The sequence below is a fragment of the Echiichthys vipera genome (assembly GCF_963691815.1).
Source record: "Echiichthys vipera genome assembly, chromosome: 21".
Taxonomy (NCBI): domain Eukaryota; kingdom Metazoa; phylum Chordata; class Actinopteri; order Perciformes; family Trachinidae; genus Echiichthys; species Echiichthys vipera.
In genome coordinates, this window is record NC_139846.1 from 7,948,340 (window position 1) to 7,961,541 (window position 13,202).

The 13,202-nt window shown below is 39.4% G+C and overlaps 1 protein-coding gene across 1 annotated transcript in view; it reads left to right on the forward strand.

Moving 5' to 3' along the window:
* Positions 1-12,545, forward strand: part of myo3a (myosin IIIA) — a gene marked incomplete at both ends in the record, with an annotated part of 57,623 nt that extends 45,078 nt beyond the window's left edge. The window contains 5 exons of the mRNA XM_083936507.1: positions 66-210; positions 4,193-4,284; positions 6,078-6,118; positions 10,522-10,776; positions 12,431-12,545. Coding sequence (XP_083792633.1) covers positions 66-210; positions 4,193-4,284; positions 6,078-6,118; positions 10,522-10,776; positions 12,431-12,545 — 648 coding nt within the window. The remainder of the gene's footprint in view (positions 1-65; positions 211-4,192; positions 4,285-6,077; positions 6,119-10,521; positions 10,777-12,430) is intronic.
* Between the last annotated feature and the right edge of the window lie 657 nt (positions 12,546-13,202).

Here is a 13,202-nt window from a genome sequence, read left to right on the forward strand (position 1 = left end):
TTTTATTTGGTGCCCAATCACCTCTGCACCTTTATTTACACTCATATGTTATTTCTTTTTAACAGATCGCAAAGACTTCTCAGGACTTTGTGGCCCTGCAGCACAAGTTGAATGAGATCATCCAGGCCCATCAATCAAACCCCGAGAACAACGGCATGTTCGTGAAAGGAAAAGCAATCAATGGCTATGCCCCCCAGAATCTACAATCAAGTAAGATTACTGAGATTGGCTCTATGGAAAACAAGATTATAAAGCAATAAATATCACTCATAATGTTGGTGCGGTTTGACCCGAGGTTAATGGCCATTTTTTGGTTCTGGAACCAGCAGATAATTAAGAAAGACCGGCTGCCTGTCTAAAGAGAACTTGTATCTGTTCTTTTGGTCTATCTATCCATCACCAGAGTTTTTCTTTATTTTTGCACTGAGGTTATCCATCACGGACACCGATAAATAGAGTTTGAACACGTTCACCCAAATAAGTCAGAGTGCGGCTGTGTCATTTTCTGCCACACTGAAAAGAGAAAGAGGATTTGAGGCAGGAATATCTGCCTGTTTGTTATGTATTATTTCAAAGTTAAAGGTGTGTGGGCTTATGCTAGCTATTTCCACTATGTTCTTTATGTAAAAAAAAAAAATACGCAGTGATTCTTGTTACCGTCGTCTTACAGGAGAAGGTGATGTTATCGTCAACGTACGCCGTTCTCTTTTCTCTCTCTCGCAGCGCTCGATTAGATCAGGAAACCTGGGAAAGTCAAGTGCCAACGCAAAGGAAGCGCTTCTCTCCCCCCAATGTGTCATCAAAAATAAAATTTGATTTGCACAGGTGATAGGTGTAATTGCTTTCTGGGTGATGAAACAAGGGGGGGGCGGCAAATTGAAAGTTCAGCGTCTTCAGCAAAACGGAGCTGGCAGCTAAAATGTCAACGTCGTCATAGGTTCAGGTGTCTTGAGAAAACATAATGATTATTGAATTGAATTGAATTGTCTTTATTGTCATTGTACCAGCACAACGATACAGTACAATCCCATAAAGTGCAGAAATACTTTAACATTAAAACCCTCAAAAAGAAAAGGGTACACCTTTAAAAGACACATTTAAAACGACAAGCTTACACACCAACACGCACACACACACACACACACACACACACTCACACACACACACGCACACACACACACTTACATGCGCACACACACACACACACACACACACACTTACATGCGCACACACACACACACACACACACACACACACACACATACACACACACACACACACACACACACCGTAGCAGCTTAAGGAGACAAAACAAGAAAAGATTTTCCTTAATGATGCACAATATGTACGGAGCGCTTACTTTTATCTCTGTGGTTTAGTTGAATAACCTTAACTATACCTTAACCATACTTGTTGTCCTAAGCATGATCCTTTCACCAAACCTTAAAACACATTGTACTTGCACAGATATTGTAGAAAGAAATATGTTAATGTTGGCATGGATCTCAAGTCATTTTTGAGACTTTGCAGAATTGTCCAATATCAGTGGTAGGCAGATTTTGCTCTTAGCTAGCTGTTTCCCCATGTTTCCAGTCTTTATGCTATGCTATGCTAAACTTAGCTAACCGACTCTAGATTCAAATTCGCTTTAACCACATGAGATTGGTATCAATTCTTTCATCTAAATTCTGGCAAGAATGCAAATAAGCATGTTTCCTAAAATGTCCAACTATTTCTTTAAAGTTGTAATCTGTAAGAATTGAGATATGTTGTTTGGTGGTAAGATGTAACTGCAGGTGCTCCTCTAGGACTTCATCTCCCAGAGTTCCTCTGGAAACCGACCAGTGTCCACTGTGTGACGTCAGTAGATTGGCAGCTCTCACCTGTGCTCCACACTGATAGGAGGTCCGAAGAGAGAATGGGAATGACGTTTAAAGCGCCACTAACTTTGCGGCACATTTGATTTTAGTGCGGGGAAGTAGCCACAGACACTGGGATGGTATTTGTCTGCAAAGCGGCAAATACAAGTACTTTCCTTAATGCATCAACATTGTTTTAACTCACTCTATTTTTTAAAGACTATTTCATTGGCCTTCATGCCTTTATTTGAGGACAACTTGAAGAACGAAAGGGAAAAGGAGTGAGAGAGAGGGGGGATACATGCAGCAAAGGGCCACAAGTGGGAATTGGAATTGGTGCCCGCTCTAACCACTGAGCCACCAGGCGCCCCTCAACTCGCTCTTTGATAGATAGAACTTAGGAACAGACAATAAACTAGGTGAAAAACTTACTACAACCTTAAGTGACATTCCCTTCCTGTGCTTTTAGACATGCTTTTGATTTTATGTTGATGGCAAATAAAGCGTTAGACACAGTTTTTTTCCAGTAGAGTACAGTGTTCCTTTAATCTGGGCATGTTTGCCCTTTTACAGGCTTTTCTTTAGCACAGCACATTGCCCGAGGTAAAGCAGAATAAATTAACCGTGTTATTTTCAAGGGCTACTGCAACTCCCTATTAAAAGTATGCTTTTCAGCCCCACTAGGTCATTTTCCATCTACAGTTCTAAGCTGTCCTCATGAATTTCATTGACACAATAAACCTCATCAGAATAATTTGTGGCGCTCACAAATGAAAGCCGAGGAATGCCAGTCACATTGTTCTTCATGGGAAAAGGTCGTCAAATGTTAATCTCGTTTTGTGAGCAAGTGTTTCCAACAATTATGGCAGGAATTAATGAGAGGGGTGTGTGAAATTGGCCTAAGTTGTTTGAGCAATACAATATGACCTTTAGATGGAGTTGTTCAATATTATTAGAACTTTTCACCCCCTTTACCTGAGATCTTCTGCACATGATGGATCGCTGTGTGTTTTCCTCTCACATGAACGGTGATTAATAATGAGCGACAAGCAAAGGTCATTGTAGTATGTTAATAATTGTAATTACAATCACATGCCTCAAAGATGAATATTGTGACAGTAGAAGTCATGACCAGTATGATTGATTGCAACACACAGTATGGAAGATGTTATGCATGAAAAAGCTGCCCATCTGGTCTTTTTATGTTCAGAACAATGAATGCAGGGAATCAAAGTTATCGGACACTTTCTCTTTGTGTCAAAGGTTGTTTCACATAATCTCTGTTGGAAAATTCAAACTGGACAAAGGCCTTAGGGTTAAACTGCAGTATGTATGGAGGTCAGTTCAATAAGCACAATAGAGTCAAAGATCAGCATGGTGCCATGATCACACTCAATAGTCTCTCACATGTATGTAATGATCCCAACAACACTGACCTGACTCTTGAAAAAAAGCCTACCTGATAACTTGACATCATGTTTCTAAGGTTACAGGTTTCTGCAGAAATGATCACCACTAAATGTAATTTAGCACAGAGTAGTGGGAGGGAACCAAGAAAGAGACCATTTTGTAAAAGGCAAAAGACGTGCCGCCTTTCTTTGAAGATGCAGTGTTTTTAAGGACCTTTTTCTGTCATTCCCCATCTCTCTTTCTCTGCTCCTTCATTTCCAGGCCTTTCTCTACTGCCTTCTCTCTAATAAAATACATAGAATGACAAAAATACATTTAAAAGGAGACAACACGTTAAAGTTATAATCAAAAAATAGCCTCAACAAACGTAACTTGTATTTAAAGGGCATTTTTTTGTCATATTTTTCTTATACCTGTGGATAAAAGTAAACATAGGTCCAGATAAGTGAACTTTTCTGGTGCGGCTCCAGTTGAGTTTGTGAAGAAGAGGAAAAAGAATACATTATGACAATAACAGTATAATTCTTACCGGAAGTAATCCATCACAGAAAAAGTAGAATACCAGTTTTTTCTCCTTAACATGAGCTTCTGTGAACCATTATGCATTGCAGATACAGGTCGATCATAAACTCTCTCAACTCTCAATATAGATAAGACACTTTTACACCTCTTGTTGAAAGACGTTTTGGATAATGTAGGAAATACAGGTTGTAAGTAATTCACAACACTGACTAACCACTGACTGAATAGCGCAGATTAATTATGTTTTAAAAGTGTATTTGAGGTTCAGTTTTTATCCATTTGCTCACTCCTAACAGGAATCGATTTCCAGCGTCTTTTGTCTAGTTTAAACTGCTCAGTAAAAATCAACACAATGCCACCATCTGATGTTTTTTCTGTTGATGTTCTTTGTTACTTTTCAGCTGACAAGCGACAGTCGAGGACCCCCCGCAGGACCCAGCAGCCAAAGACCCTGAACACACCAGAGGACTCCACATATTACAACTTGATTCATGTGAGTCAGAAAAGAGATGGAGAACGATTTCAGATACTTACTACAACAAAGCTTGGCCATGTGACACTGTAATTACTTCCCCAGCTATCGACTTCCACAATGCGCTATTGATTGGCATTTTTTTATTTTTCTGTAGTGCTCTTAACCGCATATGTTACCAAAGCAAGAAATATTGTCTGCAAAAGTATGTTCCAGAGTTTCTTTAGTACATTTGACACATAACTATTTTCTTCAAGAGTCTGTTTTTTGAATGCTTTTTATTCATTGTTCTGCTGATGTAATTATTTTTAATGTTTCATGATTTCAGCGAACAATAGCTCAGCGAAAACTAGCTCTTTTTGCTGCACTTAAGGTTTGTTTGCAATGCTGTCAGTTCTGTTTAGTTGACTTAGTTCTAACCTGTTATTGCATCTAATCAATAATTTAATCAATTCATTACAAAGTCTAGACATTTAGCATTTGATGAAGAGTAAGAAACGGTAGCAATAACATTGCCATATTTATAAAAACAATGTTTTTGAGCACTGTATTTTTTAAACACGATTAACCAGATCATAACTGGTTTACTCCCTTACAAATATGATCACATGCATTGGAGTCAAATTCACTGAAAATATTTAACATTTAATAATGAATATTTGAGGGATTTTTTTTATTATTAGGAAATAATTTGCTGTAACAAAACATATTTTAAAACAGTGGTTCCCAACATGGGGTCACAACCCAAAAAAAAGAAAATATAACACAAAGTTTTTTTTCTAGTTTTTAATCTAGAAAAAGCTTCGATTTCATCAATTACACATCAAGACTGAGTTTGCAGTCATGCTGATAAGCTCAGTGAGGCTGCACTCAGTCACTTTAGTGCCTTGAGCCAATTGCTAACACCAGCATGCTAACATGCTCACTGAGACAATGTTAATATGCTGGTGTTTAGCAGGTACAGTGTTTGCCATGTTGACCACCTTTCTTTAGCATGTTAGAATGCTATTATTTGCTAATTACTGCAGCTGAGGCTGATGGGAATGTCAATAGTTTTGCAGATATTTGGTCATTATCCAAAACAATTGACAAAAATTTTTTGTTGTGATGGTGCCACAAGAGGTAAGGTTATTATCATTGAGGGACGGAAACATTGGTGAATATTTGTCCAATAGTTGTAGAGATATTACACTAGAGGAAAAATCCATCACCACAGTCTAGGGCTGGGTATCGTTGTATGATAATATCAGTACCATTAAAGTGATACTGTTGCCAATAGACTACATCCTTTGATACTTTCACATGTCTTGTTGGTATATTCAGTCATTTCCTTCTAGATCTGGGTACAAAACAGAGTGAATGCAGATGTTGTTTGACTGGAGGGGTTTCGTTAGGTCTTCTACTTGGTACTGGGTTATTTTGGTCGATGGACCTTTTCACAGTTCCAGTTTATTTCCTGTTGCAGTTTATTGGAATGACATCAACTGGCAGTAAACAAGAGCCCAGGCTGTTGCCTAGCAATGAACTTCTGTTAAAAAATGTCTATACTCAGCTTTACCTAGGTTATTAGGTTTCATCCTCTGCACACCATGAATGTCCGCGCAAACTGTCACAGCCATCTATCCGATGGTTGTTGAGATATTTCAGTGTGTTAACGGGCCAAAGAGCCTTTTGCTTCGTATTCAGGGGTTACAAGCCAAAACAGGTTGGGAATCACTGTTCTAAAACCACTTTCTTTTTGCTTTACCTGAACACAGAGATTAGGAGTGTTTGATTGACATGTAGTTATCTGTCCTCTCTTTCTCTTCACCCAGCGGTCTGTCCAGGATGATAAACGAAAGCCCAGGAAAGAGGAGTAAGTGGCAAATTTCTTATTTCAACCTCATTTTAACAACCTATCACTGCTGTTTTAAGAGGTTGGCCTGCTGCCCGCTTGCTTCAGAGTAATGACTAGAGCCCAGCACCGACATAAGGACGTTGTCTGGGTTCAAACTTAATGATCTGCAGAGTAACACACATCCTCTGTGAAATTAATTAGCCTCATCTCTCACCTGGGTTACATTTGCTAAACAAACTGAAATTTAATGTTATCAGAAATATTTGGCGTGGTGGTATGTAAGGTGTTTTATATACATTGCTAGAGAGGGAAATGTAGATGTGCGTTCATGCATATGTATGTGCCGTATAGGCCACAAGGTGAGCATACCACCCAGAGTGAGGGGTTGAAGATAGACCGATAGGGCCGTGCTGAACAAGAAGAGGCCAGGGTACTTTATCACAGCACTCTGAATAGACACACACACACATAGCAAGACAGCGCTAAACATCAAGGGTAATAATTTGTTAGCAGATAAATAAAGCCAGCGATGGACAGGAGCAGTTTACATGCATCATTAGGGATGAGAAGGTCAGCAGGAAGGATAGCATCTCTGGCTAAAGCTGACAGCAGAGGAGGATGGGAGATGGGAGAGCGAGGGTGGTAAGAGGAGTGGAAACTGAAGTGTCGACAGAGGTGATGAAAGTAAAGAGTAAAGACATACAAAAAGGAGAAGCAGGGAGGCAGAGTTAATCAGAAACAGCAACAGGGAACCACAAATATCTTCATTTTATTGTTCCCTTCATCTAAACATTTGACATAATAGTGATTCAACCGAGCTCTTAAAGCCTTTCCTATGATGTTATTCCTGTGGATGAGGAAATCAGTGGCTTGTGCTTTAAGCAGCAGCAGCAGTTTGATAAAGGTAAACAGAAGAAAAATAAGGTGGTTAGCATGGGCACTGAACCAGCTCCTGAACCTTTTCTAGATCCCTGGTGGCTGAATCTGGTGTAAATAGAAAACTGCAAAAGCTCAAATGTTTAGTTGAACTCCAAACACCTGCGTTCCAATACCCACACTACCATTAGTATGGCAGAAACTGTGTCCACTGTGGTGTGGGGGGTAGAGCGGTTGTTCTTTATTTTTGTTTAGGTCTGGCTCGTCTCCACCTGTCCACATGTTGAAGTGTCCTTGAACAAGACATTAAACCTTCAATTGCTTTTCAGCTGCTCACTGCGCCTTAGGATGGGTTAAAAGAAGAAGTCCAATTTCACTGCATAGTAATAACTGTGTGACCAATGATCAATAAAGTTTAAAAGTAAAGTTCAAGTTAAAAGGAAAAATACATGTATGTATGTTAAAAGCACTGCCTTGCCATCACAGAATGTCTTATTATTGTCAGAAACTTGTACTGGAGCTATAAAAAGATCAACTTTTGGTCATCACAAGCCCCTACCACAGCAACTTCCTGGCTGATCCAATAAGGAAGTGCCAAAAACTGCAGTTCCCCGAGTGTCCACTAGGGGCAGGTTTCATAATAGAGCAGTTTCTGATTGACCGCCATGTTAAACAGGCCGTTTTCACAGCATATTTAAACCTATTTAACTCTGAGGTATACGTCAGATGGATGTATCTCCCTCCCCCCTATGTGACATCAATGCCCTTTTTTGGTAAGAGGAAATGAGGCGGACTCCAAGTCTGACAAGATGGCGACTCCCGTAGGCGAGGACGATTCGATTAGGGCTGCAGCTATCAAATCTTTTGATAGTAATCAAGTATTCTACTGATGATTCCTTCCTAATCGAGTAATCGGGAAAAAAAAAATATTTATAATTTTGTATAAAAAATGATTATAATTTGCATAATTTTGCAAACAAATATATTATGTCTGGGGTAGGCCTATTTGGTGTGGTAACAGGTGTGTGTGTGTGTGTGTGTGTGTGTGTGTGTGTGTGTGTGTGTGTGTGTGTGTGTGTGTGTGTGTGTGTGTGTGTGTGTGTGTGTGTGTGTGTGTGTGTGTGTGTGTGTGTGTGTGTGTGTGTGTTTGAGGGTGCACGTGTGAAGGGGAGAGGGAGATGAGATGTGTGTGTGTGTGTTTGTGTGTTGAAGGCAATACGCTCTCAATTTACCATGAACAACTTTACTATTCAAACCAACAATAAAAACGACTGCTTTTAGCTCAGACGCTGACTCCTCGATGACGTGCATTTGTGGTAGAACAGTTCTGGTTCACAGTGGACACATTGCACCTTTTTGGCTTCTTTTTTAAGTGTAAAATAATCCCAAACTGTTCTGCCTTTTCCAGATGTAGTGGTGTACATCTGCAAAAACGGTCCGTGTGGAACAATGATCCCTGCGCTAGGAATTAAAGGAATCATTGAGGCAGAGATTTTGTCTCGATGCATTTTAGTACTCGAGTTACTCGATTAATTGTTTCCGATCCTAGACTGGATCAAGTTGAGAGAACGGACCTCAACGTAGAGGTTCTGTCCATTTTTATACAGTCTATGGGTCATGACAATGTCATTATTAGCCAATATCATCTTACAAGCTCCACTTCAATATTACCTGTTTAACGGTCTTTTCAGAGTTGTGTAAAAAGCTGCTTTAAACACATAAATCAGCCGGAGAACAGGGAGGTAATCACAATCAAGGGGACCTTTTCATTCCAGCCCTGGAGCGGCACATTCATCACGCTTCATCAGTGTGTCCAGCGTGTCTCTACATCTACAGCTATAAGGTCTCAAACTCATCAGTGTTAGAATGAGATCATCACTGGGGATATGTTGATGTTGCAGCACTGGAGACTAAAGACACCGATTTCCAATAGCTGTTGTCACATATTAGGATAATGTGTGAGACTTATTGATCGCCACATGGAAACTTTACCCCACGTCTGTTCATATGGAGGTCAGAGCGTAGGTTCAGCTTCATGACAGCCTCCCTGGAGCTGAGGGAGGTGCTGATGGACAATTTAAATAGACTTGCAGACACTGTGGGCTTTATAATTATCCTCTTTTATCCTTTCCCCTATAATCTGCAACAGTGGTCAGTTAATTGTCAGGGAAGAGAAGTGTCAAAATAAAGACCTGCCTGGACTTCAATGCAGAACACATAGATTACGTTACATTTTCTCTGAAAAATGGTTGTCTTTATACTGAAGGAGTTTTTGTTTCTGAGAGAATTAAGATCCAGATTTCCGGCACATCTGTTTTTTTATGTAAAAGGCCTTTGTCATGTTTATTAAAAATTATGTTTTATTCATGTATTGATATATGTCCAGTTGAGTCTCTTTGAGAGAGCGTGCACCTGTGATCTATCAGGTCTTGATTGCAGCAGGACGAGTTCATATTAAGCCTCTTTGTTTCTTCCTCTGTAGGAAGTTGACAGAGGCTAAAATGCTTCAGTGGCCTTTTTAGATCTCCTTTGTCTTCAAAACTCCAGCTTTATTTCTTTTTTTTTAAATAAATGCATAGAAATTCTTTTATCAGTGGTTCTGAACCACTGATAGGACTTGGAAGCACAACCTTCATTTTATTGATCGATCTGGAATTTCTTAATATTGACAACATATAACTCAGAACTCAATTCAATTCAATTCAATTCAAATTCAATTCAATTCAATTCAATTCAATTCAATTCAATTCAAAAAACTTTATTTGTCCCCGGGGGGCAATTCAGGGCACACAGAGCAGCAAATAACGACAGTGCAATTATACAAAACATTTTAACCTAACAACAAGAATAAAGTGTAAAGGAAGAGTAAGTGTCAGGATGTTAGTGTGTTAGTACAGGTTAGAATAAGTGTCAGGATGTTAGTGTGTTAGTACAGGTAGAACAAGTGTCAGGATGTTAGTGTGTTAGTACAGGTAGAACAAGTGTCAGGATGTTAGTTTGTTAGTACAGGTTAGATACAGAGAAAATCGTCGGCGTGAGATGTAGAAAGACATGTGTGTATCAGATGTAAGCAGACATGTGAACGGGTGTATATGATGTAAACAACAACATTAACAAAGGGAGGAAAATTGGACAAAACTACATATTACAGAGGAGATACCACTGTCACTTCAGACTGGTATTTGGTATTGGTTACTAGACTTTTTAAGCATGGCTAAAGCAACCGATTCAATCCATTTTCTCTTATTTGAGGCACGGTTTACGATTGCCCAGAGACGTTTATTTGGCGCTACGAATGTCTACCAAATGCATCTGTACGTAGCTCATAGCCAATCGTATCAACTTACCAGATGACATATTTAGAGCGACAGGCTACAGTACAAGCTTTGGTGTGTCGTTTAGGCAACAATCGGATCCATGGAATCCAGGCTGGGCCAAATTAAATTGTGTGCAAGGCATGGGTATACCAGGCTAAGACTTTATATAAACCGTAAAAACTATGAAGTCTGTCTTCCTAACATCCATCACTTGTGTTTGTGCTCCAGTCCAGGGAAGCTGCTGGATGTGGATGACCAATACTACCAGCAACTGCCCACCAGCAGGTCTGAACCCTGCCTCCCCACAGAGGACACGTTCCCCAGCAGCTTGCCTGAGAGAAGGCAGTCTGTTCAGAGGAGAGGGTCCATGGACCGGAGACGGTCTACGGAGCTGACACCAGCTGCTGCTGTTTCTGCCAGTAGACAGACCAGAGAGAGAGCCGTCACTGAACCAGAGCCTCCAAAACCTGTCGGCAACAACAAGTATGTCCTCCTCCTCAGTGTGCTGCGTTTGGAAAAAATAAAAACATTGATTTCTTACCAAACCTCATGGTAAAGGTTTGAATTACCTTACCTTCTTCTAGGTGGAGCTTACTTGAACTACATTATCTTCCCAAAACTAAGGGGCCAGGACCTTACAAGGGGTCACAAGATTAATCTGAGCGGCCATGAGACAGTTCTGCTAAAGAAATTATTACATTTTTATACTTTTCTGTGATTTTTTTTTTTTTTTTGATCATTTAAACCTCTTTGGGCATCAAACTGTTAGTTATAAGTCACATGTTTTCATTTTAGGTTCATCATTTTATTTTGTGTTTCTACTAGAACATGTTCACATGCTTTAATGTTTAAAAAACACGTAATTTATCTCTTATTGTCTGTCTGAATATACTCATTCACCCTCTGTCTGAAACGTTCCATTTTAGCACATGTCTCTTTAAGACCCCGTCCTGAAAAAGCCATGTCTGCTCTGATTGGTCAACATTTCCTTGGTCTTCTACATTTCTCTGCACTGGCATTGCAGTCGGGGAATGACTGTAACAGTACAATAGAAGCACTTTCTACCTTTATAGTATAGTTGTGACATCACAACTCGTTAAAAGACACACTTTCTGAATACGTGCTGTGGGCATTTCTCTATGGATTGAGTGTTTTGATACTTTCACAGTATTTATAAAGTACGTCGACATGCTTTTCTAAGGAAAAAAGACGTTAAATATATCACTTTTTACAATATGATACCTTTAATGTCTGTGTGCAGTGACTCATCTGTAGGGAAACTTTCACAAAACTTTAGTAAAAGTTACAGTACATTTTTACATTAAATTGGGTAAAATGGTTGCACTCAGTCATTTCTATGTTTACACATGAACACTAATGCAACTACTGCAAATTCTGGGTCACAAACAGGCTTTTTAATGCATTTCGAAGATGGCATATTATAGCGCTGCACAGTTAATCAAGGCTTTCCACAATTTAATGAACATGATGACTTCGATATTGACAAATGCGTCGTAGAAAACTCCACTGCATATCCAGAGCTGGAGTTGCCATGAAAAAGAACCTTATTTTAATTCTTTTTTTTGATGCAAAGATGTGCAGCACAACATGGAAGTGAAAGATCTGTCCGAATTATCAGTTTGGCCATGATCGTAGCAGAAACTGAGATATGATAACTAAAATGGAAAATCCCTTTTTAAGAGAACAATTTTGCTGGAGTATTAGTTTAAAAATATTAATATGAAATTACTGATGGTGCTGTGAATTAAAAACACAAAGCTGCTGCTAAAGGATGGCTCCAACGCACAGTTTTAGCTGCTTAGCATAAGTGGGCTGCAACCGTGAGGTACTTGGCACCTATCACAATCAGTCTTTGGTTGTTTTTCCCTAAAACGTCTTTCCAGTTGGTCAAAATGACAAATCCATGTTCCAGTTTCATCTGTCCCCCAGTCCTGCCTCCGACAGCACACACACATGATGAATGGCTGCTGAGGAAACAATATGAAATATTTCCCCTGAATATGAATCTTGTCATCTTTTTTTCTTTTTTTGTACTTTAAATCTCTTGTTGTTTCTTTTCCTTCTTATCTCTACTTTGTGTCTGTGTTCACTTCTCTCTCCTGTGTTATGTCCACAGGCGCTCGGTTCCCAGAATGACCTCCACAGAGAGTCGCACTGACGACAACCCGCACGACTTCAGACATCTACTGAGGAAGACCTCCCAGAGACGAAGGCTCATCAAACAGTACTGAACACACGACTGGACTTCTTTTTTAAAGCCATTGGGTACAAAATCTAAAGCACTAAAACAACTTAAGTGGAAATATATCATCATATATCCTGTTTTATGATTATGTGAATCATCTCAGCTTCTTCAAAAAACGTTTGAAATGAAATGAAACGCACTGACTGCCACCACACCTCTTATTGATCTAAGAGCAGCACAGACAGGATGAAGGTCGATGTAAATATAAAAAAAGCTATAACTGAATACTGTAAATGAAGGTTTTATTCATGTCATTTGTAAACTAGATGTCCCTGTTTCATGTTGTGGTTGGTCAGATATTGTGTTTGAGGTTGCCCGCATGCATTTAACCACCAAATAGAATTGTATAAAACATCTACACGTCATGTAAATACAAAAGCCACTCTCTTACACTTGAATACTTTGCATTATAATCGATTTTGAAGGATGTATATTTCATGAGGAAAAAAGCTGCTTCTGTGTTGTAAGAAATGTAAGAAATGTACACCTCACCTCTGCTGTAATCTGTTTTGTTTCATTTTAAACGTAAAAATATATCAAACTCTGTGTGATGTTGAATTTATCTGACATTTAGCATGGAACTGATAGCATTCTCTGCACCCTCATTAACTCATGACCAAATTTGTATTTCCTTTGTACCCAT